Below are 26,704 nucleotides of genomic sequence, written 5' to 3'. Positions count from 1 at the left end.
CAAAAGAGCTAGTCCAGTGTCGACGATGTGACGATGTTTTCGTTCAACGAGACCATTTTGTTGATGTGTATGAGGGCAAGAGAGACGATGTGTTATACCAAACTTTTGACAAATTTGAGTGAGGGGTTTGAATTCCCCACCGCCATCAGTTTGAAGTGTTAAAAGTTTAGTATCAAATAATCTTTCAAGATAGGGAAGGAAAGTGGTAAAAACTTGAGTAACATCATATTTGAATTTGATAGGAAATATCCATGTATATCTGGTGAATTGTTCCACAAAGGAAATGTAATATTTAAAACCAAGTCTAGATGTATGAGGTGCAGGACCCCAAACATCAGCACATAACAATTGAAGAGGCTTAGTATAAACTGTCCGAGAGGCACTAAAGGGCAATTGATGTGCCTTCGCTATTGGACATTCATTACAAAAGAAAGTAGAATCATTGGAACTAGTGGGTAAGCAATATTGCCGTAAAATGCGAGAAACAAGGCCCAAGGAAGGATGGCCAAGCCTCTGATGCCATTGGCCTGGAGACGTTCTTTCACCAAGATGGCTGGATGGACTGGTAGTGGACTGAGATAGAGAGGGGAAAATGTAAAGCCCGTTATGCGTGGGTCTTGTGAGGAGCACCTTCTTTGTCTGAGTGTCCTTCACAGAAAAATGAGAGGAATGAAATTCAAAATAACAGGAGTTGTCTACACAAAATCGAAGAACGGACACAAGATTCTTGGTGATGGCAGGAACATGTAAGAGTTTTCTAAGATGAAAAGATGAGTTATGAGTTGAGAGATAGGAGTCACCAAAATTTTGAATCGGAATGCTAGTTCCATCACCCACGTGTATTGAATCACTACCAGTATAAAGTGCTGATGAGATGTTCAAGTTGCTGAGTTCGTTGGTAAGATGATGTGTAGCGCCGAAGTCAGGATACCAAGAAGTATCGGATACGGAGCTAGGAGCAGTGTAATTAGCCGAGAAAGATGAAGGAACCTTGTACTGGTATGCATGATCAAACCTATACCGGCATTGAAGAGCAACATGGCCCGATTTGTTGCAAACTTGACAGGTAGGGCGCTGGTTGTTGTAGATTTGTTGAGGAGAGTTGGAACGCCCACGAAAGTTGTTCCAGGAATTTGAAAGACCTCTTCCTCTTCCTTGACGTCCACGACCACGGTGATCACGTTGTCCAGAAACACTGAAATTCACAGAGTGCTCAGAGGAGTCGAGGCTCCTATTTTGATGGGAAACTCTACTTTCATTAATAAGTAAGAGTTGAAATAATTCATGGGAGGAAAGAGGATCAGCCCTTGCAGTGACCGAAGTGATAAATGCCTCATAAGAGGGTCATAACCCATTTAAAAGGTATGTGACAATTTCCTTATCAGGAAGAGTATTTCCAGTTGAGGCCAGTGAATCAACCAGGGAACGTACCTTCCCAAAGTAATATGAGATCGTTTGATCTCCTTTGGAAAGATTTGTGAGTTGGAATCGGATCTGAAACTCCTTAGCATGAGAGTGAGAATCAAACATTGAGACAACAGAGGACCAAAGAGAATGCGCAGTGGTTGAAGATAGCACATGGCCAAGAATGGAGTCTGAAAGAGAGGAGAATAACACACTGAGAACGAGCTGATCAGTGCGCTGCCAAGATGTAAAATCAGGGTTAGGTTTTGGTTGGGAGGTGGAAGAATCAGTGAGATATTTGGGAGGAGACGAGAGAGAACCATTTACATGACCAAAGAGACCCTGACCACGAAGGTAAGCAGATATTTGCACTTTCCAGAGGAGGAAATTATCATTAGTTAATTTTGTGGTTACAATATGAGAAAATGAGGAAAGGGTGGGTAGGGAAGAATGAGGTGCAGGGGAAGCCATGAATATGTTTGGACGTGAGTCCTTAAAAGGCTCTGGATACCATGATAACAGAATGAAGATAAAAACAGAAAGAACTTTCCTGATTTCATTGATGTGTATTGGGTGCTATTTATACACGGAAATAACAAATAAAAGAATAACGAATTTACAAATAACTTGAGAGAAAATGGTAACGGTTTCCTCTACTGTTGTATTCTAGAAGTTTCTATGAAGATGATGTACAATTGGAGAAAGGACTCGTTGGCCATTACGTTATTGCTGAGTTGTCTGGAATGCTCTCCATGTGTTTGTGAAAACTCTCAGAAGAATTACTTAGCTTGATATGGGAAACACCAAAAGAAATGAATCAATCCTTTGTACATTATAGACATGCGCGCCTAGCTAGCGTTTAGAAGGGGCCCGGGCAAGTTTCCTCTCTCTCTCTCTCTCTCTCTCTCTCAAGTTCTGCCAATGGCAGATCTCCAATAATATTGGAACGGGGGAGAAACTGAATAAAGATTAAAGCACGTACTGGCAAACTTCTCAAGTCATATCTACAAGGGAGGGCAAGATCATCTTGGGTGGTAGCGACACCACACCACCTTTTGTAGATAATGTTGAGTCACCTTGAAAGTGGCAAATTAAGGTAAGAAAGGCTATGCTTGCGATCAAGACAATAGTGGAGATCAAGGAGATGCTATATAAACTATATAGCACATTCGAGGTGCCATCACAATGAAGAAAGCATGAGATCACATGTTAGGGGCTCGTTTCTCAAGAAAAAAATGATATGTGACTTCAACTCTTTTAAGAATGAATTAGGCCCCATTTAGAACTTAGACTGAACTGAATCTAACATCTAAACACTCAACTCTCAAATCACTAAACTCATCTCAACTCAAAATCTCTTTACATGTGAGACTCAACTTTTTTCAACTTAACACCTCTTTACACGTGAGACCCATAACCTTTTTTCAACTTTTCATAAATATATCTAAACTCATCTTAACATCCAAACACATCTAAATTAATTTTAGGTGAGCTCCACAAAACTCACTCAATTATCTCAACTCACTAAAGAACTCGACATTCTTTGCTGAAGTTGGTGTAGTCTCGGCACTAAACTCTAACTAACACATGATAGATAGGGTTGAGGAGTGTTGAAATTAGCCAGCATATGCAACAAGTTTCAGATTCTTTTGCCAACTAAGCTCTTCAAGCTTCTAGCAACCGACTCAGTGTGTGGTTGTTGATGATCATGATTTCACCGACAAGCATGTCTGAGTGCCAAGACCATCCTTCTCACTTTGTCTCTGTCAAGAAGTACTGTGGGCATCAAGGAGTTGAGTGAGTGGGGGGGTAAAAGAGGGTGAACAATTGTGCGGGTCGGAAAGTATGAGCTAAAGAGTGGAAGTGCCTGTGTCATGTGTCTAGCTAAGTTAGGTGTCAAGTGCTTGGGTGAGTGTGACAAAGTAAAGTGAGTTCTGCGCAAGTGGGTTAAAAAAAGTGAGCTTGAGTGTATATATAGTGTTGTAAAAACACCTCGAGTCAAGTGTGAGTGAATGGAAATGATTAGGATATTCAGAACCACAAGTAGTAAAATATTGAAACTAGATTCGGGGAGCAGTGATAAACAATATGAGATCAATATGAGCTCTCTGCTGTTAATAGGTTTAATACATCATTCTTGGACATATCAAGTGTGAAGTGCCCCTTGATCCCTATTGATCTATTTTATAAATTTTCCATGGTATAACTATTTGGGAAACCATAAAAAAGGAAGCAATCTTTAGAGTGTTGTTCTGATAATCATCTTCTTATATGAACAGGTGTGCATGGATATGTATGTATACATTATAGACATGCCTAGCACTTAGAAGGGAGCTTATTGCTTAGTTCTGCAGATGACCAAGAGAATTGTTTTCCAGTTTTGCAGAACATTAAGTCAGTCTACGGACTCTAATTGCCCCTCTTTTGCTTCAGAAACCAAATATAGCTTCTGATCATTGGTAACCATGCTTATATCAAGGATTCTGCCCCCATTTTCAGACAAAATACAAGAATCACTTGAACATTTCAACTGCTCCCTTGCTACTTGGATGAGATCTTGAATGCTTTGTGGAACCCACAACACAATTCCCTCTCTTCTCTCCTCTTTGGGATCCCATGGGTGAAAAGGGAACACTCTGCATTTCTTCTGTCTTATTTCGTCTGTCAAGTCACTAGAAATATTATCAATTCACTGAAAGTAGTAGGCCAAACATCTGACGAACAATTTATTGAAAAAATACTCGAGCCAAAGAAAAGAGCAAAAGAAACAAGAAGAGATGACACAAAAATTTTCTATCTTATGATTCCCTCATAGGGTAGGTAGAATATCTAGTTTGCCGTTATAACGACTAATCTGTGTCCTAAGCAGTTTGCGTTCAATGGATAAACAAAATGTTATGGGCAAAAATGAAAATTGATTTCTCTCCATGATATATCTTTTATTGGCATCCAACTTCCTTGAATGTCTGTGTAGTAAAGTTCTCAACAAACGAGTTTTCTTATTTGTCCCCCTGTGCTCCCTAGGTTAGTTACCACAATCTGTGGTGAAGTAAATTTAGTTGTGGGTACCTAGCTATTGTGAGTTGAAATTACTGTTTTTGAGATTTTTGTTTGAGCGCTTTCATGCACTTGGAACCACTTTTACTATTTCTGTTGTACGTGGTATGAATTCTCTTTCATTTGAATTGTAATACTTCAAGATAGCTTTCTATACACTTCTTGTTTGCTAACAAAAGCATATGGTAAGGAAAACCACACCTTTCATTTTTTTTTTTCAGAAAAAAAAATAGTAGGATGGGAGAAAAATCTTATTGTTCTTCATTTCTCTGTCAGTTCATCTTTTGGTTTGTAACTTTTTTGGCAAAAACTTTTTCATGCAGTAAATTTCCATCATAAATCAACTGTTCATTCCAAATCAGACAATAATGGATTGTAGTGCCAAATGGGAGAGCTAAAATTTTGTTTGTACCTTGAATTTCTTGAGAACGATAGGATAACTCAGACAACTGAGAAGTTGTTGCAACTTTGAGCAGTTTGATCAAATCCTTATTTCCACCTATAGCAGCATCATCAAGTGGAGAATTTCCCCATCTGCAAGCAGAAGATAGGCTGACAAAAGTTACTCCATGTGGCAAGGTCCTGTACTTGAAAAAAAAGAACTTGAGGCATTTGTAGTTCATTGTGCACAATGATTCCCTATGTGCTTTCTTTCTTTCACCATAAAGTCGGTGTAGACTAGAAGAGTGACCCCTTGTGTCTTTTCATCTCTTCCAAAAACATTTAAAGTCTGATGACTGAGAAATTGAAATTCCTTTCGAAGCAGTTTCGGAAGCCCTATGAGATAAGAACCAGATCTTTTGAATCTTAACGAAATAAGAGCCAGAATTAAAAACTCAATTGTTAGGATAAGCTTCAGTTAAGCCAGAAGCAGGACTGTAGTGACAGATTGTATTGGAAGGTCAAACTTAGAACCATGCTAGCAGATGTAGACATCTCATGCAATTCGAAACTGTAATCTGAGTTTGACCACACAGATATATCTAACAATGAAAACAAAGAATGATCAAATATCAATGTGATTCGAATATGCTAACATGGGGGTATTTTGCACTTGTGAAACTGCTAGGGACTCAAAAAATATCACGCTTCAATCTTGTCTTAAAAACCAGAAAAACATTTAGATCATACCTGTCCTTTGACAGAACAATTGCTCCTGCTTCTAGAAGTAACTCTGCCATTGAATATAACCCTTCTGAGGCAGCTATGTGAAGTGGTGTTCGGCGATCATAATTATTGGCATTTGGATTAATTCCACTGGACAAAACCTTTTTCAGAAGATCCACATCCCTCCTCACAACAGTAGTGCAGAGAAAACCACCAGCATCATCAACCACAAGTGTTGCCCCTGCCTTAACGAGTAAAGAAGCTACTTGATCGTGCCCATTCTTGATGGCTTCGAGTAAGGGAGTGTTCCCGAAATTATCTAATAGACATAGTTAATAAGTACTTCTACTAATACATTCAAAAATTGGGAGGAGATTAACAGCATTTAGAGGCAAGACAGAATTTATATATATATATATATTTTTTTTGGGGAAGAGGGAGGCGGTGGCTCAGGTCATTAATGTCTACTAATAACAATTAACATCATATATCTTCTAGAAAGTAAGGAATAGGTGTAAAAGCAAAGAAATAATATGTTTAACTAGGAAGCTTATAGGAAAAAAAATGTACGAGTCTAATGACGAAGTTCGTACCAATAAATGATGGTTCGAGCATGATTCTCACATTAAAATATTTAAATCTTGAAAAAAAAAAACTTAAAACACTTTTAATGGGAGGACAGAGAAAGAAAGAAAAAGTTCTATTGAAAAGGCTATATTGCAATTCTTCTTTTACATATTTTGATGGTGAATAGGTCCTTTATTAGACAATATTCATTTTATCCAATCCAGTTTTTTTCCCGCCACGTCACCATTATAACTTGTGTTTCTTCAAGATAACATCTTTGGTATATGCTTTGATTTCTAGCCTTAGTTTTTAAAATATGGCAACATTGTTCCTTTTTTCTTGTGTTTGTCGACTTTGTTTAGTATCTCTTTTATATCAACAACTCAACGCAATACTTTAGACAAGTGTAAACAATTATAGAGTTCTAATAGTGTTGGACTTTGAGTGGGAGCTATTTAAACTAAATCAAAAAAATATTGTTCATCACAGAGTGTAATTTGTAAAGATGTCAATCTTGAAAGAAAAATAATTTATTAACATTTCTGACAAAATACAGGAGGTCTTAGGGGTGCAACCCCCCTCTCCCGTGCAGGGCTGCTCAATCTCTCAACGGGAATCAACCAGTAGAAAGGCATACCTGATATGTTGATGCCCACTCCTTGTTGAATAAGGAAACGAGCAATATCTTCGTATCCCTTGGATGCGGCAATATGCTGAAAGAAACAAAACTATATATTAGTATGAGTGAGTTCATTTCATTCCTAGTAAATTGAAGGGGTAGGGCGAGTACCAAACACCATTAAGATGATTCAGCACAAACTGCATAACTGCATAAGCTAACAACAATGACATATAAGACCTTGGGTATGAAATCAGTATCACGTTACACTTTGTTTCCGTATGTGATGACATATAATATTCCTTTGTGTCACTTAAATTCAGAGGAATTGGATGAGTCTCTAACCTCTCCCTCAGTTGAATTTTTTTTTTTTTTAAAAAGATGCCAGTTTACATCATTGAGATGCAGCAAGGAGAAAAGAGTATGAAGTATCTAAATTTGTAAAAATATGAGTGACAGAATTCCACTGCTCTATTGTCAAAGAATATTAAAATGCAACTTAGCCTTCTAAAATCCATACCAAAGGTGATCTACCATCATAATCTGCCTTGTTGGGATTGGCTCCTGCTCTGATCAAACGTTTTAGGCGATTAGAATCTCCATCATAGGCAGCATAATTAACCCTCACAGCCAGCTCTGATTCATGCTGTCCAATATAAAGTGTTATATTTGATTCCAAAATCTTGCTCTGGAGGTTGAGGTCCTTTCCCTGTCATTGATAAAAGTGTGGGAACGTTATTTACTGACTACTGGTTTAAATTTCTTGCCGCATAAAACGAGTGATATTTCAGAATACTTTCAGCAAATACAGAGAAAGTTTTCAAGCAAGTAATTCAGCGAAGGCATCAACAATCATATCTCAACAACCATATTTTTAGGGTAAAATGTCAAATGGAAGGAGAAAGATGATCAATTTACCTCAAGAAGGTTGTTCAAGATAATCTGTCCATCAGAAAAACATATCTCCAGGATTTCTGTAAAACAACGTTTATCAAGCCGCAAGACCCTGCATAGTTCACAAACTCGAACTGTACGAGTCTGAGGAATGTTACAAAGAAAAGAAACCTCGCCAAGTGACCCATAAGCTTGCCGACGCTTAAGACATTCCTGTGTTTCATCATCTTCCACATTTCCTACCTCCTCCTGTAGAAAATATTATAGAGGCAGTATCTAACTTAAAAAGCATGCAAATAAGAAAATATATATTCCATCTTTACAATATTCTTTCTTTTTTTTTTATCAGTAAAAAGTAATTTTCATTAATATGAATGAAAATAGGCATGGCCTATGTACACAGGGAGTATACAATAGAAAACACCTAAATACATTCTTAAAAAACTAAATTAGAGCTAGGAACTCATGTACACTGTTTCCATTAAGAACAATGGCTGAGGACCATAAAAGTAAAGTGTGTAGAAAAAAATTCTGAAGCTCCTCCATCGATCGCTCCCTATCTTCAAAGTAACGTGCATTCCTTTCCATCCAAATACACCACATAATGCACAACGGGATCATCTTCCAAGCTGCTGCTACTTGTGAACAACCTTGTAGACCCTTCCAACAAGAAAGCAAGTCAACCACCTTTGCCAGCATAACCCACGCAACATCCACCCTACTAAATATCCCATTCCACAACTCTCTCGTCACCTCACAATGCAATAGTAGATGGTCCACTGATTCTCCATGTTTTTTGCACAAATAACACCAGTCCATCACTACGAGGCCCCTCTTTCTTAAATTATCCGTGGTTAGAATTTTTTCAAGTGCAACAGTCCACACAAAAAAGGCTACTTTGGAAGGTACGCGTGACCTCCAAATACTTTTCCACAGGAAATGTTCATTACCTTGTGATACCAGAATTTTATAGTATGTCTTGACTGAGAACTTCTTGCTGTCCTTGCCCCTCCATTGTAACCTATCATCCTGTGCCGTTAATCTTTTTGAAGAGTATATCACGCTAAAAAATTCTGAAACAATAGACAACTCCCAATCATGATTAGCCCGAGTGAATAAAATATTCCACTCATAAGCGTTTTGGGCAAACACGCACAAATCCGCTATCGCAGCCTCCCTATTAGCCGCAATATTATATAGAGCTAGAAAGGCCCTCTCCAAAAAATGCTCTCCACACCAAACATCCTGCCAAAACTTGATACGAGTGCCCTGACCAACTACAAATCTAACATTATTTTCAAAGCACTGCCATCCCCCCCTATATATCTCCACAAACCCACACCATACCCCCCCTACTTCATTAGTGCACCATCCCCCCAAGCACCTCCATGTCGGGAGACTACCACTTCCTTCCACAACGACTCCCCTTCTTCTTGATACCTTCATAACCACTTTCCCAAAAGCGCTTTATTGAACGTCCTTAAATTGCGCACACCTAAACCACCACTCGAAACTGGAGAGCAAACTTTACTCCAAGTTGAAATTTGGTTTCTTCCCCCAGACCACCCCACAAGAACTCCCGGAATAATTTCTCGATACGATGCGCCACCCCTGCCGACAACAGGAATAGAGATAGGAAATAAGTTGGGAAGTTGGATAAAGTGTTGTTGATCAAAGTGAGTCGCCCTCCCTTCGATAAATACAGCCATTTCCACCCTGCCTATCGTTTCTCCACTCTCTCAATAACCCCTTCCCATATACCTCTAGCTTTGAAAGTGGCCTCCAAAGGAAGGCCCAAATATTTCATCGGCAGAGAACCCACTACACACCCCAACGTTTTTGCTAATGTACTGATATGAGGCACCACACCCACCACCACCAGCTCAGATTTGCCCAAGTTAACCTTGAGACCCATCACCACCTCGAAGCACAACGAGTGCTCGTATGGTTTGGATTTGACCCACCTCTGCATCACAAAAGAGAAGTGTATCATCTGCAAATAAAAGATGTGAGATCATGACAGAACCAAAAGTACCATTGCCTGCCGGCAAACCAGCTATATAGCCTCCATCAACAACTGCCTTCACCATCCGGCCTAGTGCCTCCATAACAATAACGAATAGAAATGGAGACAACGGATCCCCTTGCCTCAATTCGCGTGAGCTACAAAAGAAACTCACCGGATTACCATTAACAAGCACTACGAAATGCACAATAGTTATGCAATATTGAATCCATGAGATCCATCTGTTACTGAAACCACATCTCCCAAATAGGTAAAGGAGAAAATCTCAATTTACATGATCATAGACTTTTTCATGTCAAGCTTACAAAGTATACCTGATTTACCTTCCTTTAACCTCTGATCTAAACACTCATTAGCAATAAGAACTTAATCAAGTATCTGCCTCCCCCAATTCTTAAGATTAATAATCTGGTGCATATATTGACGATACATTCTGATGCATGTAAGAAAATATATCATTTGTCAAGAGATTAGGATTTTAGAGTTTGGACGAGAACTCTAATGGATATTGACCCATTCTAAAGCTATGTATAGAAAAGGTAAAGTACAAGCTATAGGCCTTGTGCTTATAGTCATCTAATGACACCCTTTTGGTAAAAAAATTTGATCAACATGTCGTACTTGCAGCTCTAACCAAACTTTTCTATCCTACCGTCTGTTTTACATCAAGCCATGTCACTCACTTCAAAGATCCATGTGGTTTCTTCCTAGAAATCCATGTTACAAGCACCACTCTCCATGGGAGACCAAAACCACTGGCCACTGTACCTATAACACTAGATCAACTGCTACCCTATTCCAATTTAAACTGCCAGACAGACGGCCTATAGAAGCCCAATCCCTTCCTCTCTCACCACAAATAAAACAAAACCAAAAAGGCTGAGAGGGTTACGTTTTTAGAGAATTTATGTCCTACAATTGGTGAGATTGGATTACGGTTTTGAATGAATTTGACAAGTGGAGGTAATGGTGGGTCGAGAAAGAGCGGGAGGCACAAACCAAAGGAATCAAAGTCAGTTGTCAAGGTTGTGAAAGGTGCAGTTTATATTTCACCTATTAACAAAAGTTACAAAACTATAAAAAGGGCATGTTTCAGGTCAACAATACGTTTACTATTAAGATAGGCCTACTTATTAATGCTATGATTTTCACCTTTATAAGTGCTTCTTTTATGACCCTTATCATGGTGAACACAAACTTCAGAACTTTTGGATCTCTGGGGAGAGAACGTGGGGTGGGGGGTTAAAGGTTGTCATAAAACTTGTATCAACACCAGTATGGATATTCAAGATATCCTTCTTGTTGGCGTGAGTTGTTAACAGAGGATCTTGTGGAGAGATTATAGGGATTCTTTCTATTTGTTATTTGGTGTCCACTGATTATGGAATACCAATAATTCTAGCCTAGATTTATGTATGGTAGTAACTACCTTCCTAGAATAGTTTTTCTCTGTACATACTTTATAAGCGTACTCTTGCATTCTGAAATATTATGAATGAATGAAAGATGATACCCTTTTTTAGCATGGCATCAGAGACAAGGTTCTAGGACTCTCTGGGATTTTTTTTTAGAGCAATGGCAGAACGTACTCCCTTAATAGAGAGTTCCCAAGGCGAGAACCCAATTCTTGCAGACTTGACCTCCAGAATATCACATATGTTGAACCAGACACCAACTTCACTGAGCCACGAATCTGTTGGTGCACCACCAATTGGCATCAAGTTGGACGACACCAATTATGGACTTTGGTCCCAGGTTTTTGAGATGTACATCTCAGGCAAAGACAAGTTGGGATATATAAATGGGGATCTTCCACAACCCCAAGAGAGTGATCCTATTTTTAGAAAATGGAGAACTGAAAACATAGTGGTGAAGGGATGGCTGATTAATTCAATGGATCCAAAACTGATCGGTAACTACATTAGATTCCCAACGGCGAAAGCAGTATGGGACGCTATCACTACCACGTATTTTGATGGCACCGACACCTCGCAAGTTTATGATCTCAAGAGGAAGGTAACAAGGCTCAAACAAAGCGGAGGATCTATCGAGACATACTACAACAATCTTCAAGGTCTATGGAGAGAAATCGATTTTCGCCGCCCGAATCCGATGAAATGCGAAATTGATATACAGAGGTATAATTCTATTTTACAGGAGGATAGAGTTTATACATTCTTGGATGGACTGTATGATCGTCTTGACAAGATTCGAGGAGATGTGCTTCAAATTCAGCCATTTCCTACAGTAGAGCAGGCCTATGCCCATGTTCGTAGGGAAGATCTAAGGCAAACAGTGATGTTGACAAAAGGAGATACCACACCTAGTACTGTTATGCTCTCAAAAGGCGGACAGAAATCCTAGCAGCCACTTTCACTTAATTTTTTGTCCAATGGAAAGCTTAACCCATCAACAAAGTCAAAGTCACAAGCAGAGGGAGGGGGCTGCACACACTGTGGGAATATGAAACATACCAAATACCAAAGACACATGTTTTAAGTTACATGGATATCCAGAGTGGTGGCATGACCTCAAGACAAAAAAGAAGCGAGATGTTGGTGCAGGCGATCATGGCCGAGCTGCACTCATGAACACTGAATCTCAACTATCCCTTGTACCCCAAGGGGACTCCTTTCCTGTTGCTGCAAACAAATATGTGGCCCTTAATGATCCAGGTAACCATGGTTGGATTATCGATTCAGGGGCAACCGATCACATGACATTTGATCCACAAGATTTTGTCAAAACCACTCAACAAAAACGGACGTGCGTTGCCAATGCTAATGGAGTGACATACCCAGTTACAGGGGCTAGAAGAGTGGCACTTTCACCCTCTTTTTCACTATCAAATACTTTATTAGTTCCATCTCTGTCGAATAAATTATTATCCATAGCCAAGCTACTGAGGAACTGAATTGTTGTGCACTAATGTATCCAAGTTTCTATATGTTCCAGGATATTCTCACCAAGGAGATTATTGGTCATGGTACTAAAAGAGGAGGGTTGTACTACATGGATGATTTCGACTTCAGCCGGGCAAATACTATGGCGTCGAACTGAAACGACAGATTTGGCTATGGCATCGTCTACTGGGGCATCCATCATTTTCTTATTTAAAGCGTTTGTTTCCAAGTTTGTTTTCAAATTTATATGAGTCTGATTTTAGGTGTGAAACTTGCATTCTAGCCAAGAGTCATCGTGCATCCTATCCCATAAGTTTAAAAAAATGTGAGACCCCATTTACGTTAATACACTCAAATGTTTGGGGTCCGGCTCCCATCTTAGTTTCTTCAGGGGTTAGATGGTTTGTGATCTTTGTAGATGATTACACACGTATGACTTGGTTGTATGTGATGAAAAATAAGAATGAGGTGTTTGGAATTTTTCGTTCTTTCCATAATATAATCAAGACACAATTTTCTGCTAAACTTCAAATTCTTCAATCTAATAATGGCGGTGAGTATGACAATAATGAGTTACGAGAATACTTCCAAGCACATGGTCTTCATCATGAAACCACTTGTTCTCAAACACCACAACAAAATGGCGTTGCGGAGAGAAAAAAAAAACAGGCATATCCTAGAAACAACCCGAGCCCTTTTAACAACAGCACATGCACCCTGACGGTATTGGGCAGATGCAGTTGGCACTGCTGTTTACTTGCTGAATCGAATGCCATCTCGAGTCTTAAACTTTGAAACTCCACTACAAGCTCTTGCTCATCATGTGTCATTGTCGTCTGTCTTGATGCTTCTACCACGCATATTTGGTTGTGTTGCTTATGCTCATCTTCATAAAAATCAACGAACAAAGCTTAATCCATGTGCTGTTCTTTTCTGGGGTACGCAGCACATAAGAAAGGCTATAGGTGCTATGATCCCACTACCAGGCGTCTTTATACCACGATGGATGTCACTTTTCTCAAATCTGAAACTTTCTTTCCAAACCACGATCCCCATTCTTCTCTTCAGGGGGAGCTGTTATGTGAAGAACAGAATGTGGACAATTGGGAGAACTGGCCAGGCTTTGAGGATACAAATTTGGAGATAAATCAAATTGATGAAACACTACCGTCTGTTCTGGTTGGGACTCAACCAAGGCATGATATTGATCTGGTTGGAACTCTCCCACTTCCAGAGCAAGAGCAAGAGCAAGACCAGCCCTCTCCTCACACTTTAGTACCAAACGATCACACTCCTGAGAATACTCCTGAGGTACAGTCTCTAAACCCTTCTCCCATTAATACTATAGATGATTCTATTGGCTTCAAATTACCGTTCAGGTACAACCGTGGTAAGCCACCAAATTGATACTCACCAAGCCATGGAGAAAAGAAGACGAAGTATCCGATTGCTAACTATGTTTGCACCCAGAAATTATCACAACCCCTTAAAGCTTTTGTGCACAAGCTATCTTCTGAGCATGTTCCGAGTACAGTACAAGAGGCATTGAACGACCCCAAATGGATCCAAGCAATAACTGAAGAGATGACAGCTTTCCAGGAAAATGATACATGGAAGCTTATGCCACTACCCAAAGGAAAGAAAACAGTGGGATGTAGGTGGGTGTTCTCCATTAAACACAAGGCAGATGGGTCAATAGAGAGATACAAGGCGAGACTTGTAGCGAAAGGATATACTCAGACATATGGTATAGACTATCAGGAGACGTTTTCACCAGTAGCAAAGTTGAATACTGTCAGAGTATTGTTGTCTCTCGCTACAAACTTAGATTGGCCACTACATCAGTTCAATGTAAAAAATGCATTTCTTCATGGGAATCTAGCAGAAGAAGTGTACACGAACATTCCACCAGGCCTTACTACCTCATCACAAACCAGAGTGGTATGCAAACTGCAGAAGGCACTTTATGGACTAAAGCAATCACCTAGAACGTGGTTTGGATGATTTGGCTTGGCTATGAGGAAGCATGGGTTCAAACAGAGCAACTCGGATCATACTTTGTTCTTGAAGCATCGACAAGGGATGGTAACGGCTCTAATAATTTACGTTGACGATATGATAATTACAGGAAATGATTAGGAGGAAATCTCTAGTTTGCAGAAGCATCTGGCAACTAAGTTTAAAATGAAGAATCTTGGGGGATTAAAATACTTTCTGGGTATTGAAGTAGCTTGGTCAAATCAAGGTATATTTCTATCACAAAGGAAATACGTACTTGATTTGCTAGCTGAAACAGGAATGCTTGATTGTAAGCCTGCATACACTCCAATGGTTCAAAATCATGGATTGGGAGAACACTCGAATCAAATACCCACGAATAGAGAAAGGTACCAACGGCTTGTTGGAAAACTAATCTACTTGTCCCATACACGACCGGATATTGCCTATGATGTGAGTTTGATGAGTCAATTCATGCATAATCCTAGTGAAGATCACATGAATGCCGTGCTCCGAATTTTCCGGTACTTGAAGTCTTCACCAAGAAAAGGACTCATGTTCAGGAAATATAATCATTTAAACATTGATGGCTACACGGATGCTGATTGGGCTGGGAGTATTACCGACAGAAAGTCTACATCAGGATATTTCACTTTTGTAGGTGGTAATCTAGTTACTTGGAGAAGCAAGAAACAAAATGTGGTTGCACTATCTAGTGCAGAGGCTGAGTTTAGGGGCATGGCTAAAGGACTTTGTGAGCTTCTTTGGCTAAATAGGCTACTGGAAGAAATTGGCTATTCATCTAGTTCTGCAATGAATTTGTTTTGTGATAATAAAGCAGCTATAGAGATTGCACAAAACCCAGTTCAACATGACTGAACAAAACATGTTGAAGTGGACAGGCATTTTATCAAGGAAAAGCTTGAAGCTAAGATAGTTCAATTTCCTTTTGTAAAATCGGAAGAACAGCTGGCAGATATTCTTACAAAGGCTGTCTCAAGCAAGGTGTTTTATAACTCACTAGACAAGTTGGGCATTGGAGACATCCATGCACCAACTTGAGGAGGGGTGTTGGCGTGAGTTGTTAACAGAGGATCTTGTGAAGAGATTATAGGGATTCTTTCTATTTGTTATTCGGTGTCCACTGATTATGGAATACCAATAATTCTAGCCTAGATTTATGTATGGTAGTAACTACCTTCCTAGAATAGTTTTTCTCTGTACATACTTTATAAGCGTACTCTTGTATTCTGAAATATTATGAATGAATGAAAGATGATACCCTTTTTTAACAAAAGTTACAAAACTATAAAAACAGCATATTTCAGGTCAACAATACGTTTACTATTAAGATAGGCCTACTTATTAATGCTATGATTTTCACCTTTACAAGTGCTTCTGTTATGACCCCTATCATGGTGAACACAAACTTCAGAACTTTTGGATCTCTGGGGAGAGAACGTGGGGTGGGGGGTTAAAGGTTGTCATAAAACTTGTATCAACACCAGTATGGATATTCAAGATATCCTTCTACCATCATAACTATTGTGAATGGCTTCTAGTCAACATCTTGTTACTCTATAAAAATGCTTCCCTTAATTTATGAGCTTATAACTTTAAAAATTTGCACTTTTTCATAGAATAAAGAATGCTAAACTATTTTGAGTCAGTCATATTCTCTAAATGCCATATATATTCCATACAGATGCTGAATGCAAGTACACAAAAATTGAAAAGACAGTCATAATGGAGATGAAATCATTAGAAAGAAATTCATACCACTTCACCATGACATATGATATAAAGTTGATCTATTATGTTTCCCAGTTCTATAATCACTTCTCCTGGGAGGAAAAACTCCTCATGGACTCTGCTTGCCTGATACACCATGAAATGAATGAGTCAGCTCCACTGAAAGAAGCTAAGCTCCTAATGTTACTAGTTCTTTTTTTATGATTGAAAATTATGACGAATAATCTCATAATGATATTAGAGAAAAGAAAAAAAATTATGTAAAAAAAGACCACAAAAGGGGTCATATGATGAAACTAAGTAAACATACAATTGGATTCAAAACACTGAACAACGCAGTTAACATGCTCTCAAGCAACGTTAAAATTAAACCATCCAACTTAAACTAAAAGGTGCCTCAAGTATAACAAATGCAATGAACAAAAAGAGAACATCCAGGTGACCTAGCAATCAAACTATATAAAAGAAAATGATCAAATGCCTTCCCATGGACATGTGATACTCTTCACCCTATGACATGATGTCATATCATTAAATACCGATGGTTGTGTAGAAAATTTAATCATATGACATCATGTGATAGGATAGGAGTGCCACCATCCATACACTGAGACATCCTAATAATTAGTCATCTCCTAATGCTTCTAATTTACTTCAAACTTCAAATTCGTCTTTAATCGCCGGCTGTAGAATCCTCAACCTTACCAAAGCCATACAGAAGTTGAAACAATATCCATTGACTCCTATTCTCAGTCTCGCGCTGGTCAAGCTGACCTTATTCTCAGATTAGCAGTTCACCCATTCAATGAATAACCACTGTTTTCCTTCTATCCACAGAAATAGAGAATTGTTCAGCAGATACATCCTTCAAAGATGCATCCATGCACTTAACATCCTGCCACAAAAGTACTCACCTCATCTACTAAACAGCTTTGCTACAAATAATCCACTCTTTTACCTTTCTACAAAGAAACTCTGTTGAACTCCAAACAACACAAGTTCACCCTCTCCTTCATTCCACATGTTTCAAACAAATCACTCTCCTTGAAAACCAAGCCATCTCAACCCCCCACTAATTCCCCTTTAAGATCCTAAGCTGCTTCACTCACAAGCTGCCAACCTGTATAGTGGAAACAAACATCATCCCAATGAACCCACTAATTTTGAGAATCATCAAGTTTCATGCTATAAAATACCCCTTCTTCAAGGCACCCAGAAAATTCCAGAATACAGGAAAAAAATGTCCTAAAATACGTCTGAGCACTTTCATTTTATGGTAAAACAGGTCACAAAACTCAAGAAGGTAGTCTCTATCAGAGTCATATTCCCCCTGCTTTTGAGAAGTCTTGCCTCTCAAACCTAGAAAACCTAATCTCTAATCTTAATAATTGGATCATGCTACAAAAAGACCTTGAAAGAACTTGATGAGAGCCCTAGGTAAGACATAGGCATTGAACTGGTATGTGTAAATAGACTACTTGCATGGTGTGACTTTCTACACTAATGATTGTCTACACCAACTGTGGATTACAATGGACAGCAGTAAGCTGCTAGATTCTACATAACAATTGATACCAGAAGTGGCATATTGTTCAAGAGAAATTTGTGGAGAGAGCAAATCATGCTAGAAAACCTATTACTTTCAAGTTCCAAAATATGGATTTGAGATCAAAACTATATTAGGACAAGATTGAGCTGTTATAGTAATGCTTGCAATGAATAAACAATTCCTAATAACAGGCCCAATTGATGCTGCATGTGGAAAGTTAAACTGGAGATGTCAGCTAATCCGTCACTTCTATGTAATTAGTAGCAATTAGATAAACTATGACTTCTAAACTAAATGGGTGTGAACACGTTCACAGATATCATATTACTTTCAACTTTTTTTATGGCCAAGATAATGGAACTTATCATAGCCCATCCTTTAGAATTCACATAATGCTAAATATGAATAGCATGATGGCTTACAATCTGCTTTATGAATCCCAGAGAGCATCCCTTGAAAAGAGAAGCTTCTTCAACATATGGCTCATATAAGTTCTGTGAAATCTGCACCAAGGAAAAAAATTGTAATACAATTATACAAACCAAGCATCACTATAAATTCATAAAATACCAAAAGAACTGGTATGTGCAATGAACAATATCAAGTCAGTATCCAAAAGGTGCCGCATGAATTCTTCCTTAACTATCAGGTCCTGCACTCTTCTTCTAACTAATCCCCACTCACAAAACTAGGTAACTGTAGGGATTCTGAGAACCATCTATAACAACTGTTGCAATCAATTATCAATTTTTCAATTCAAAATTATTTTTATAGGTGAGAAATTTTTTTTGCTAAAACTCATTAAAATGAAGGACAATCCATGGCCTTCAGGATGTCTCCAACCTACATGTGTGCCACTCTTGAAACTGCCAGCCCCCAATCAACAAGATTGGATGGGCGGCAACCCACAGTACGTTTGAGGCTCACACGCCACCGCCACTACACGGTGTCTCCAACACCGACGCACGCCACTCATTCACTTTCCACTTGGCTTTCACATGCAAATGTTGGAAGTCCCCTTGTTGAATGTGACAAGACGTAACATGGACTTGCGTTTGATACGCCATTGTATGCCTAGCTAGTTGGTGAAACTGACAATTAAGCGCCAGAAATTTTATTTGACAATTAAGCGCCAGGCATTTTATCAAGTGTCAGAACAAGAAAAAACAGGAGGCATTTTATCAAGTGTCAAAACAAGGGAAATAAAAGAGTCATTTTGATAATTCATTCCCAACCCACATCCTCAGAACAGAAATTGATAGACTTTTATCTGGATGAACACCTGTAGATAAAGTAGATAGCCTTTCAACATGGTAACCTCTGCAAATTCTATCCTATATAAATTACAGTGTCTTCCCCCGTCAGTAATTTTTAGTCCTTTATTTCAAAATTGGAAACATTTGAATCCCTTAAATTGACTAATCCTTCTCACCACCCAATGTCCAAGAAATTGCAATCAAGGATGGGTGAAAGAGGAAACCATTCGAAATATGCAGGAACCATCGATCTTTGCCTTCAGTCTCTGACCACAATTGGAGAAACATCCAATATCAATTTTCTTGATGAAGAATTACACAGATGCTTATAAGATGTCACAAAAAAGGTCAAAAACCATGTTTATCTAGTAAAGTACAAAGGGATATCTGTAGGGAATACTCTTGTCAATTAGGCTTGGTATATAAAGCAAGAAATGTTAAAAAGTTTTCCAACACCATACAAAGTATGCTAATTCCCCCCCCCCCCCCAAACCCTCCACCCCCCTTCTTTTCGCAGGCACTAATAAATGTGGTCTAAATATGGGCTTTGCACATGCAGAACAGAAAAAGTTACAAATACAGAGGTTACCAAGACTTGAATCAAAATCCCATAGCCAACAACTGTTCTGGTATATCATGATGGGGGCATGTCAATCCCGCAAACTTAAGCTATTAGGAGCCGGGGCAGCCATTCATATCAAACATACCGCATACTAACCAAAATGAGTGAAACCAAAGCAGTACAAGCATATTAAAAATTTATTAATACCTTAGTCTGAATAGAGGTTGGAACATCCTGAAGTAAAGCAACTTCTGTAGTGCTGCGGTCATATTGTAATCGCAGATGACCTTTGATCTCATTGCTTATGTGCCTATCAAGATTGTTTTTGTTCATGTATTTGATAAGGTCAGCCATTTTATCCCTGAATTTTTCTGTCTTCGATCCTTTTACTATTAGCGCTGCTATGTTACCAAGCAGATAAGCACCAAGAATCATATTAGATGACACGTAAATCATAATGAATATCATTTCCTTGGCATTGACTGCATGTATCTCTCCATAACCTGGATACAAAGCAAATTATCAGTACATAGAGTGAAGATTCCCAAATCTGATATGAGAAACTCGAAATGAAAATAGCAACAATTCATATGGCGATGAGAAGGGGCCATTATCAACCTTTCGAAACAAATGTACTGTCCTTAATTTGATCAGAATCCATAAACAGATGATAGGATGGGGCTAATGCAGTAATCTCAAGGAGAATAGGTTGATGAATACAAGAAGGATTGGTCAAAACTATTATAGGTGGGGCAAATAAAGCCTATTTTCAGAAAAAGTATCAACCTATCTTAGCCCCTAACCAATTTCTTACATAACCGATTCTTTCCCTGAATAGGTTGCTAGTGTTCGGTCCTGATCCAAGATGAGGAACCATTTTAGAACAAAAAACTATAGTTTCTACAAAAGCCCTAGAGATTCTATGGGAAATTGCAAACGTGGACGTGAGCTATGGCTCATAAATAGGAAGATGAGGAGATAACAGGCCAAGCATATTCATCATGAAATTGGGGTAGATCTATGTTTATTCGCTCTGCTTGCAGAGCAGCTTACCAGAAAAATAGAAAAGTGGATTAGAACCAATAACTTCAGCCTATTTTTAAGGGTGTTTAAAAGAGTGACTCGTGGCAATAATGTTGGTGAAACCACCAAGCAGAATAAAGTGCAAAGTGAGCCTAGGTGCAAAGTGCAAGTGTGGGCTTGATTGAAGTAAAGCATACAATATTTGAAAAAATAATATATAATTAACAAAGTATTTCATATATTAAAATATATAGATTAAAAAAGGCAAGATAGTAACTTAGTTAGCTTATTGACTCAATTCGAAGAGTATTATACGAGATGACAATCAAATGGTCAACTAATTGCTTAAAATTTAAACTAAGCATTTTGTATAATCTCTTATTCTTTATAAAATATCATCAAAATAAAGCACATGGTTGGATCAAAATATACCCAAAAGGAAATTACCAAAAAAGCAGAAGAATTGTAAGTATTGGCTTCTATGGTAGCAACTCAATGCAATCCTAGTGTATAATCACCCTCATCATCAAGCATATGACCATCATCATTTTAATCAAAAGATTTTTTACTCCAATCATCTACCTCATTGATTTCATCTAAATTAATGACCTAGACAAACAGGTATAGTCATTATTGACATTTATATATTATTTACAAACAAAAAAAAAAATTGCTTTAAGCTTGCTAAAAAAAGGTGCCAAAAAGCCAGCTTGATGCACACTTTTGGCAAGCAAAGCACTTCAGCCCTGAGGCTTTGCACTTTGCACTTAAGCACACTTTTACCAACACTGTCTTGTTGTATGACACTTTTTTTCTTTTTTTTTTTCTTTTTTATAAGTTGGTATGACACTATTTTAGATGTCATAGCCACAACATACATGAGAAGAAAGCTGAACTCATAAAATAGGGCATAGCTCACACACACCAAAGGGCAATAATCTTGAGTGCCTAGTAGAGATAACCAATGGCTAAATGATTTTTATTTTTTATTCAAGAGAGAAATATAGACAAGCTTACCAAGAGTAGCCATGGTAACAATGGCAAAATAGAGAGATGTTACATAACGCTTCCAAAGATCAATTTTTCTAAAGTCTGAATATCTGAAGTCGCCCATCTTCAAACTTCCAATCCATGTGTAACCTTCCTTGGAGGGAGCCACAGTGGTGGCAAGATAGTAAAAGATACAGGCAGCAGTATGAGTGCAATAGAGTTCCACAACAAAGAGTTTCACAATTCTTGTACCAAGGTAATTTATCCTAATATCTTTCTCCAACTTTGCAAAAAACTCTGTCACTCTAAGTGCTCGACTCAGCCTAATCCACAACAGGTACCTGACTAGCTCTTGTCTTCCAGAAGCCTGTTCAGGCAGTTGTGTTCAGATCATTTTATCAGAGCTAGCAAGCTATATTGTCCATATCAAACTCAAAAGAATGCAATCAAATATGAAGTAAAGATGACAAAAGAGTGACAATTGCTTTTCAATTGAACAGAGAGGCCTCATAAGCATCTATTGGATCACTAAAGAATAAAACAACTTGTGACAAAAGAACTTAAGTTTTGAATTGCCCATCTTATTTATAAAACACCATCCTAAGTTACCTTCCTCACATTTCCTTTTTTTTCCCCTATTTTGTGGATTTTAGAATTCTAAAAACTAAATGTTCTTCCCTCATGATAATGCATTTTTAAACTCTCATTGTGCATATAAATTGTATGTTATGGTATAGATAACCACAGAAAATGTTTCTTCTTATTGGAGCTTATTGGTAGAACTTGATGTGGCATAAGCCTTCTTACTTTGAGTCACTGTTATAGAGAAGTAATTATTAGATAGTCCCGAAGTATAGCTGAGGTAGTACTTCTAGCATATCACAGGAATTCCCAATTTTTACTCCAACTGTGAGGCTATGATAGGCTAGGAGTAAACTCTGAGACTACCTAATAATTACTCATGGTAGAGACATTGCTTATTTAAGAACTTGGTTTTTGTGGGATAAATAATTAAAGAGAAATAGTTTTCTTCATCATAGAGTTTATCATTTTCAATCACACCTGATATGTAAGGCATGTCAAGTGATTGACATTTAAGTGGTTGATATATGAAACCATTTGAAATGTGTAACATATGCAAATGTGATTAAGAATGACAAGATGTAGAACAAAGAGGGGGGCAGTACTTATAATTGAAAGACCCATGCACAGTTTAATAAAATTAAAAGAAACAGACCACATTGGACAGCTTATTAACCAAAATTAAACCTAAGGAAAAAAAAAGAAGAGTGAAAATGAAGGTTGTACCTTGTAGATTGCATCCCAGGGAAAACATCCCATTAAATCAACCAAGAACCGAGACTTCAGGTACCTATAATTAAGCAAAATATATGAAAAGCCGATTACATTTTTCATGATTACAACAGATTATAATGTAAGGAAAAAAAACATAAAGAGGAAACCGAACAGTTACCGAAACGCGATGAGATTGCGGTCGTAGACCATGCAGTCGGAGTGGTTGTCACGATAGGCTACGGAGAAGCGGACGAGGATGTCGATGAGGAAGGCAAACTGACCGGCGATGTCGAGGAGGAAGAGGTTCTCCGGGAGTCCTCTGAAGAACCCGAACTCCAGGGGCGTGAAGAAGGAAGAGTACACCGCCCATAGCAGAATGAAATGCTTCCACGCAACGTACCACCTGCATGCGTTTCCTAGCCCCCATCATTTCAAATTCGGTTATTTCTCTCTTCAGTTTCAGTTCTCATTTCTCATTTTGGGGTTTCATTATGATGGCAAAAGGACCGAAGGATTCGTTCGAGCATGTGGTTCAGTTCGGGAGTTAAGCTAATAACAGCCATGGCAGGTGTGCAAGTAACTGGGTTTGAAGTAAAAGAAAGCTGTTGACTGTAGAAGAAGAGAAGAAGAACAAGCTAGAGATTGACGAAAAACATCAAGAGGAGAAGAAGAGGGTGCTGGAAGAACAACATTTTTGCTTGGGTTTTGAGCTCTATACGTGGGCATCTCTGTAAAACACTCTAATGTTTTCAGACGTATCAATGAACCGACCATACTTTTCGTACGAGTTTAATTTTTTTTAGAGTAATGTTAGGCAGAAGTAATATAAATCGTTTATTCAAAAAAAATATATATATATATATATATATATATAAATCTTTTATAAAAAGTAGGTTCTATTAATAAAGACAGAAATGCTTGTTTCAAAAAAAAAAATAAAGACAGAAATGCTACGAATTTGGGTCTCAAAAGTGTGTTCCGAAACCTTTTCTTTTTTTTACTCAGTGATTAAAGAAATATTTTTTAATGATATTGTGAATTTTTATTTTTTAAAAAATATTTATGATGATTAAAAAAATATATGAAAAAAAAAAGAAAAAAAAATGAAATGTACTTTCTAGGATACACATTCAAGACAAATTTTTGGTAGGTGTAGTGTTACTCTAATAAAGAATAATTTTTCACACTTTTTTAAAAATGTGATTCATTTTTTATAATGACTTATCTATTGAAAACTTGTACAAATCATTCTTCATATTTTTAAAAAGAGTAGGCGGACGGCCCTGCTTGGGCGGTCGATTTTTTTCTTTTTTACAATCCTATTCACTGGTTTGGTTCACTAAGGCATGGTCGATGGTTTCTGTTTAGTTGGTGGTTGATTATGATCTTGATTTTTATTTAGTTAGTTGTTTTTTGTGGTCGATTATAAATCTGGATTGCTAGTTGGAGAATTTTTTTTTGGTGGGTTGGGGCAGACAAACCAAGGGACCAATCCGCCCCGCGGCATGTGGACGGGGACCTCGCCCACATCGGTGGAGCCAAAGTCTAGGGGGAAAAATCTCCCCCCGTCCATGCCGGAGGCTGGGTGTGGGAAGGGTATCTCGTGACTGCGTGGATAACATCCCTAACGTTTATTAATTATTTAATAACCAAAAATTGTTTTTTGTCAAAATTATTTTCAGCAAAACCACGCGCAAGTTTAACATTACGTTTTTTTTTTAAATAAATTTAAAATTTAAAATTTATGAAAATAATTATTTTTAATAATAACTTTTATTTTTTTTCAAAAATATATACTAGACTTGTACTGTTGGACATCTTAAAACTATACATCAAAAGAGATAAATATGGCCTCGACTTTTAATTTGGATATCAAAGTTTCAAGAATTCAAAAAAAAAAAAAAAATAAAGAGATTTGTTTATTTTATAAGTTCTACTATATACAGTTACTTCTGTGTACTCTTTGTATATTCTGTTGATGTGATTGGTCAAAATAATTATTTCAATATAAAAAAAAATGACACAACTAATCACAACAATAAAATGTATAAAGAATACATAAAAGTGATTGTATATAAAATTTTTATTATTTTATTTGTATTAAAAGAAATGTTATTATGTCGTTCTAATTATACAATTCACTTTATCTCATTGATTGACATGGTGTCACGTGTTTTATTACAAAAAAATTAAAAATGCAAACATAAAAATAGTAGAGAAAATCTTGAGTTTTAGTTTTCATCTTTTTATATTTTCGTAAGCCATTTTATTTTAAATATTCTTTTAAGTAAACCATATGGTAATATATAATAATGTGACGCCAATAAATCAGAATGAACGATATAATTTGGACATAACAATACACTAGCAATACCTATCAAAAAACAAAAGCAATACACTGGCAAAACAGAGAGAACAGCGCGCATGTTACGTACGTACGTACAAGTTATCAGGATGAATGACAAGGCGATGCCGTCTGCTTCTCCGATGGCCGTCTCTGTCGACTCTTCCACTCCGAGCGATGCTCAGCTCTCTTCTAAAAGACCCGGCCAAGTTCGGCCTAATCCAGGCGGACCATGACCCCTGGCTCGAGTCTCTAGCCGCCTCGTACCCTTCATCTTTCGACCCAACACCTTCTGATCTTCTTCCTCCGGCCGGCCTATTCATCTTCCAAATTACTTCATCCAGATGAAGCTGCTGCTTATATATATATATATATATATATATATATATATGGGAGTAATTGACAGCATGCAGTAATGGAGATGTATTATTCTTTAATATTATTCCTCAGACTTTATTGCATGGGAACATAGGTATCGGAATTTACAACAGTGAGATTATGGCGACAGACAGAATATTAATTTGTAAGCTTGATGTAAATTTCAGACCATGGAAGCTTTACAGATTGAGATCTTCTAGCTTAATGTTCAAAAATTTTTAAAGTTCTCGAGTCATGTGCAGGTTATGCGCACTTTTTTTTTTTTAAATAAATAAATTTAAAATTCAGGTGAAAAAATTATTTTTTAATAATAAATTTTTTTTTTTTTTTAAATCTATTTATAATCTATTTTTTCATCATTCTATAATATGGTATTAGATGATAGATTCACAAGTAAGATAGAATAAATAATCTTCAATCATCTAATATCACATTATGGGATGATGAGAATTGAGATGATGAGTAGCATTAGTCTTTTTTAAAATGGGTGTGCGGACTTGCATATTCTAAAATTATATTTAGCACTACTTTTTTAACATTTTACTTTTCAAACTAATCCTTTTATAATCACAATAATTAAATTAAATTATATTTTATGTTGGATAAAAAATGAACTGAATTCAGTCTACTTTCAAGAATAAGGAAAAATATAAAATAAGAAAAATATAAGATAAGAAAGAGATAAGATAAGGAAGAGATAACGTCAAAAGTGATTGGCTCAAGTACAAAAATGTAAAAATGACACAAGGCAAGTATGACTCAACTACTCCAAAGAAAAAATTCTAATTTCCTCCATTATATTTAGAGCTACGAGAGACACCAAACAACCTTTGAACATAAATTTTTATACCGAATTACGTAAATATTTATCTCTCTTTATTTATATTTTATATATTTTATTTATTATTTATAATTTCATGAATAAGCATTTGAGCACCGTATTAACGTCCAAGCGATCAATATAGGTCATTCGATCGTA

At 37.4% G+C, this 26,704-nt stretch overlaps 1 protein-coding gene across 1 annotated transcript; it reads right to left on the bottom strand.

Moving 5' to 3' along the window:
- Nucleotides 1-3,520: 3,520 nt before the first annotated feature.
- LOC109019063 (potassium channel SKOR-like) lies at nt 3,521-25,670 on the bottom strand. The gene is made up of 13 exons (XM_019001288.2): nt 25,447-25,670; nt 23,182-23,406; nt 23,016-23,079; nt 21,735-22,074; nt 19,902-20,197; nt 18,299-18,379; nt 16,355-16,453; nt 7,673-7,897; nt 7,275-7,463; nt 6,773-6,848; nt 5,593-5,887; nt 4,874-4,995; nt 3,521-4,065 (listed from the first exon to the last, which is right to left on the bottom strand). The coding sequence occupies exons 1-13, from the start codon at nt 25,668-25,670 to the stop codon at nt 3,800-3,802; spliced, it is 2,502 nt and encodes an 833-aa protein (XP_018856833.2). The 3' UTR covers nt 3,521-3,799.
- Nucleotides 25,671-26,704: the final 1,034 nt, after the last annotated feature.

The sequence above is a fragment of the Juglans regia genome, chromosome 6, assembly GCF_001411555.2.
Source record: "Juglans regia cultivar Chandler chromosome 6, Walnut 2.0, whole genome shotgun sequence".
Taxonomy (NCBI): domain Eukaryota; kingdom Viridiplantae; phylum Streptophyta; class Magnoliopsida; order Fagales; family Juglandaceae; genus Juglans; species Juglans regia.
This window is presented reverse-complemented; position numbering and strand designations above follow the sequence as displayed.

Bases quoted from the DNA above. Each gene is read 5' to 3' on its own strand.
- LOC109019063 (XM_019001288.2), bottom strand. From the start codon at position 25,670: ATGAATAGGCCGGCCGGAGGAAGAAGATCAGAAGGTGTTGGGTCGAAA. The intron at 5,888-6,772 runs GTATGCCTTTCT...TATGTCTATTAG, and splicing joins AGTGGGCATCAACATATCAG to ATAATTTCGGGAACACTCCC. The intron at 4,996-5,592 runs GTATGATCTAAA...TTCTGCTTGCAG, and splicing joins ATTGTTCTGTCAAAGGACAG to ATGGGGAAATTCTCCACTTG.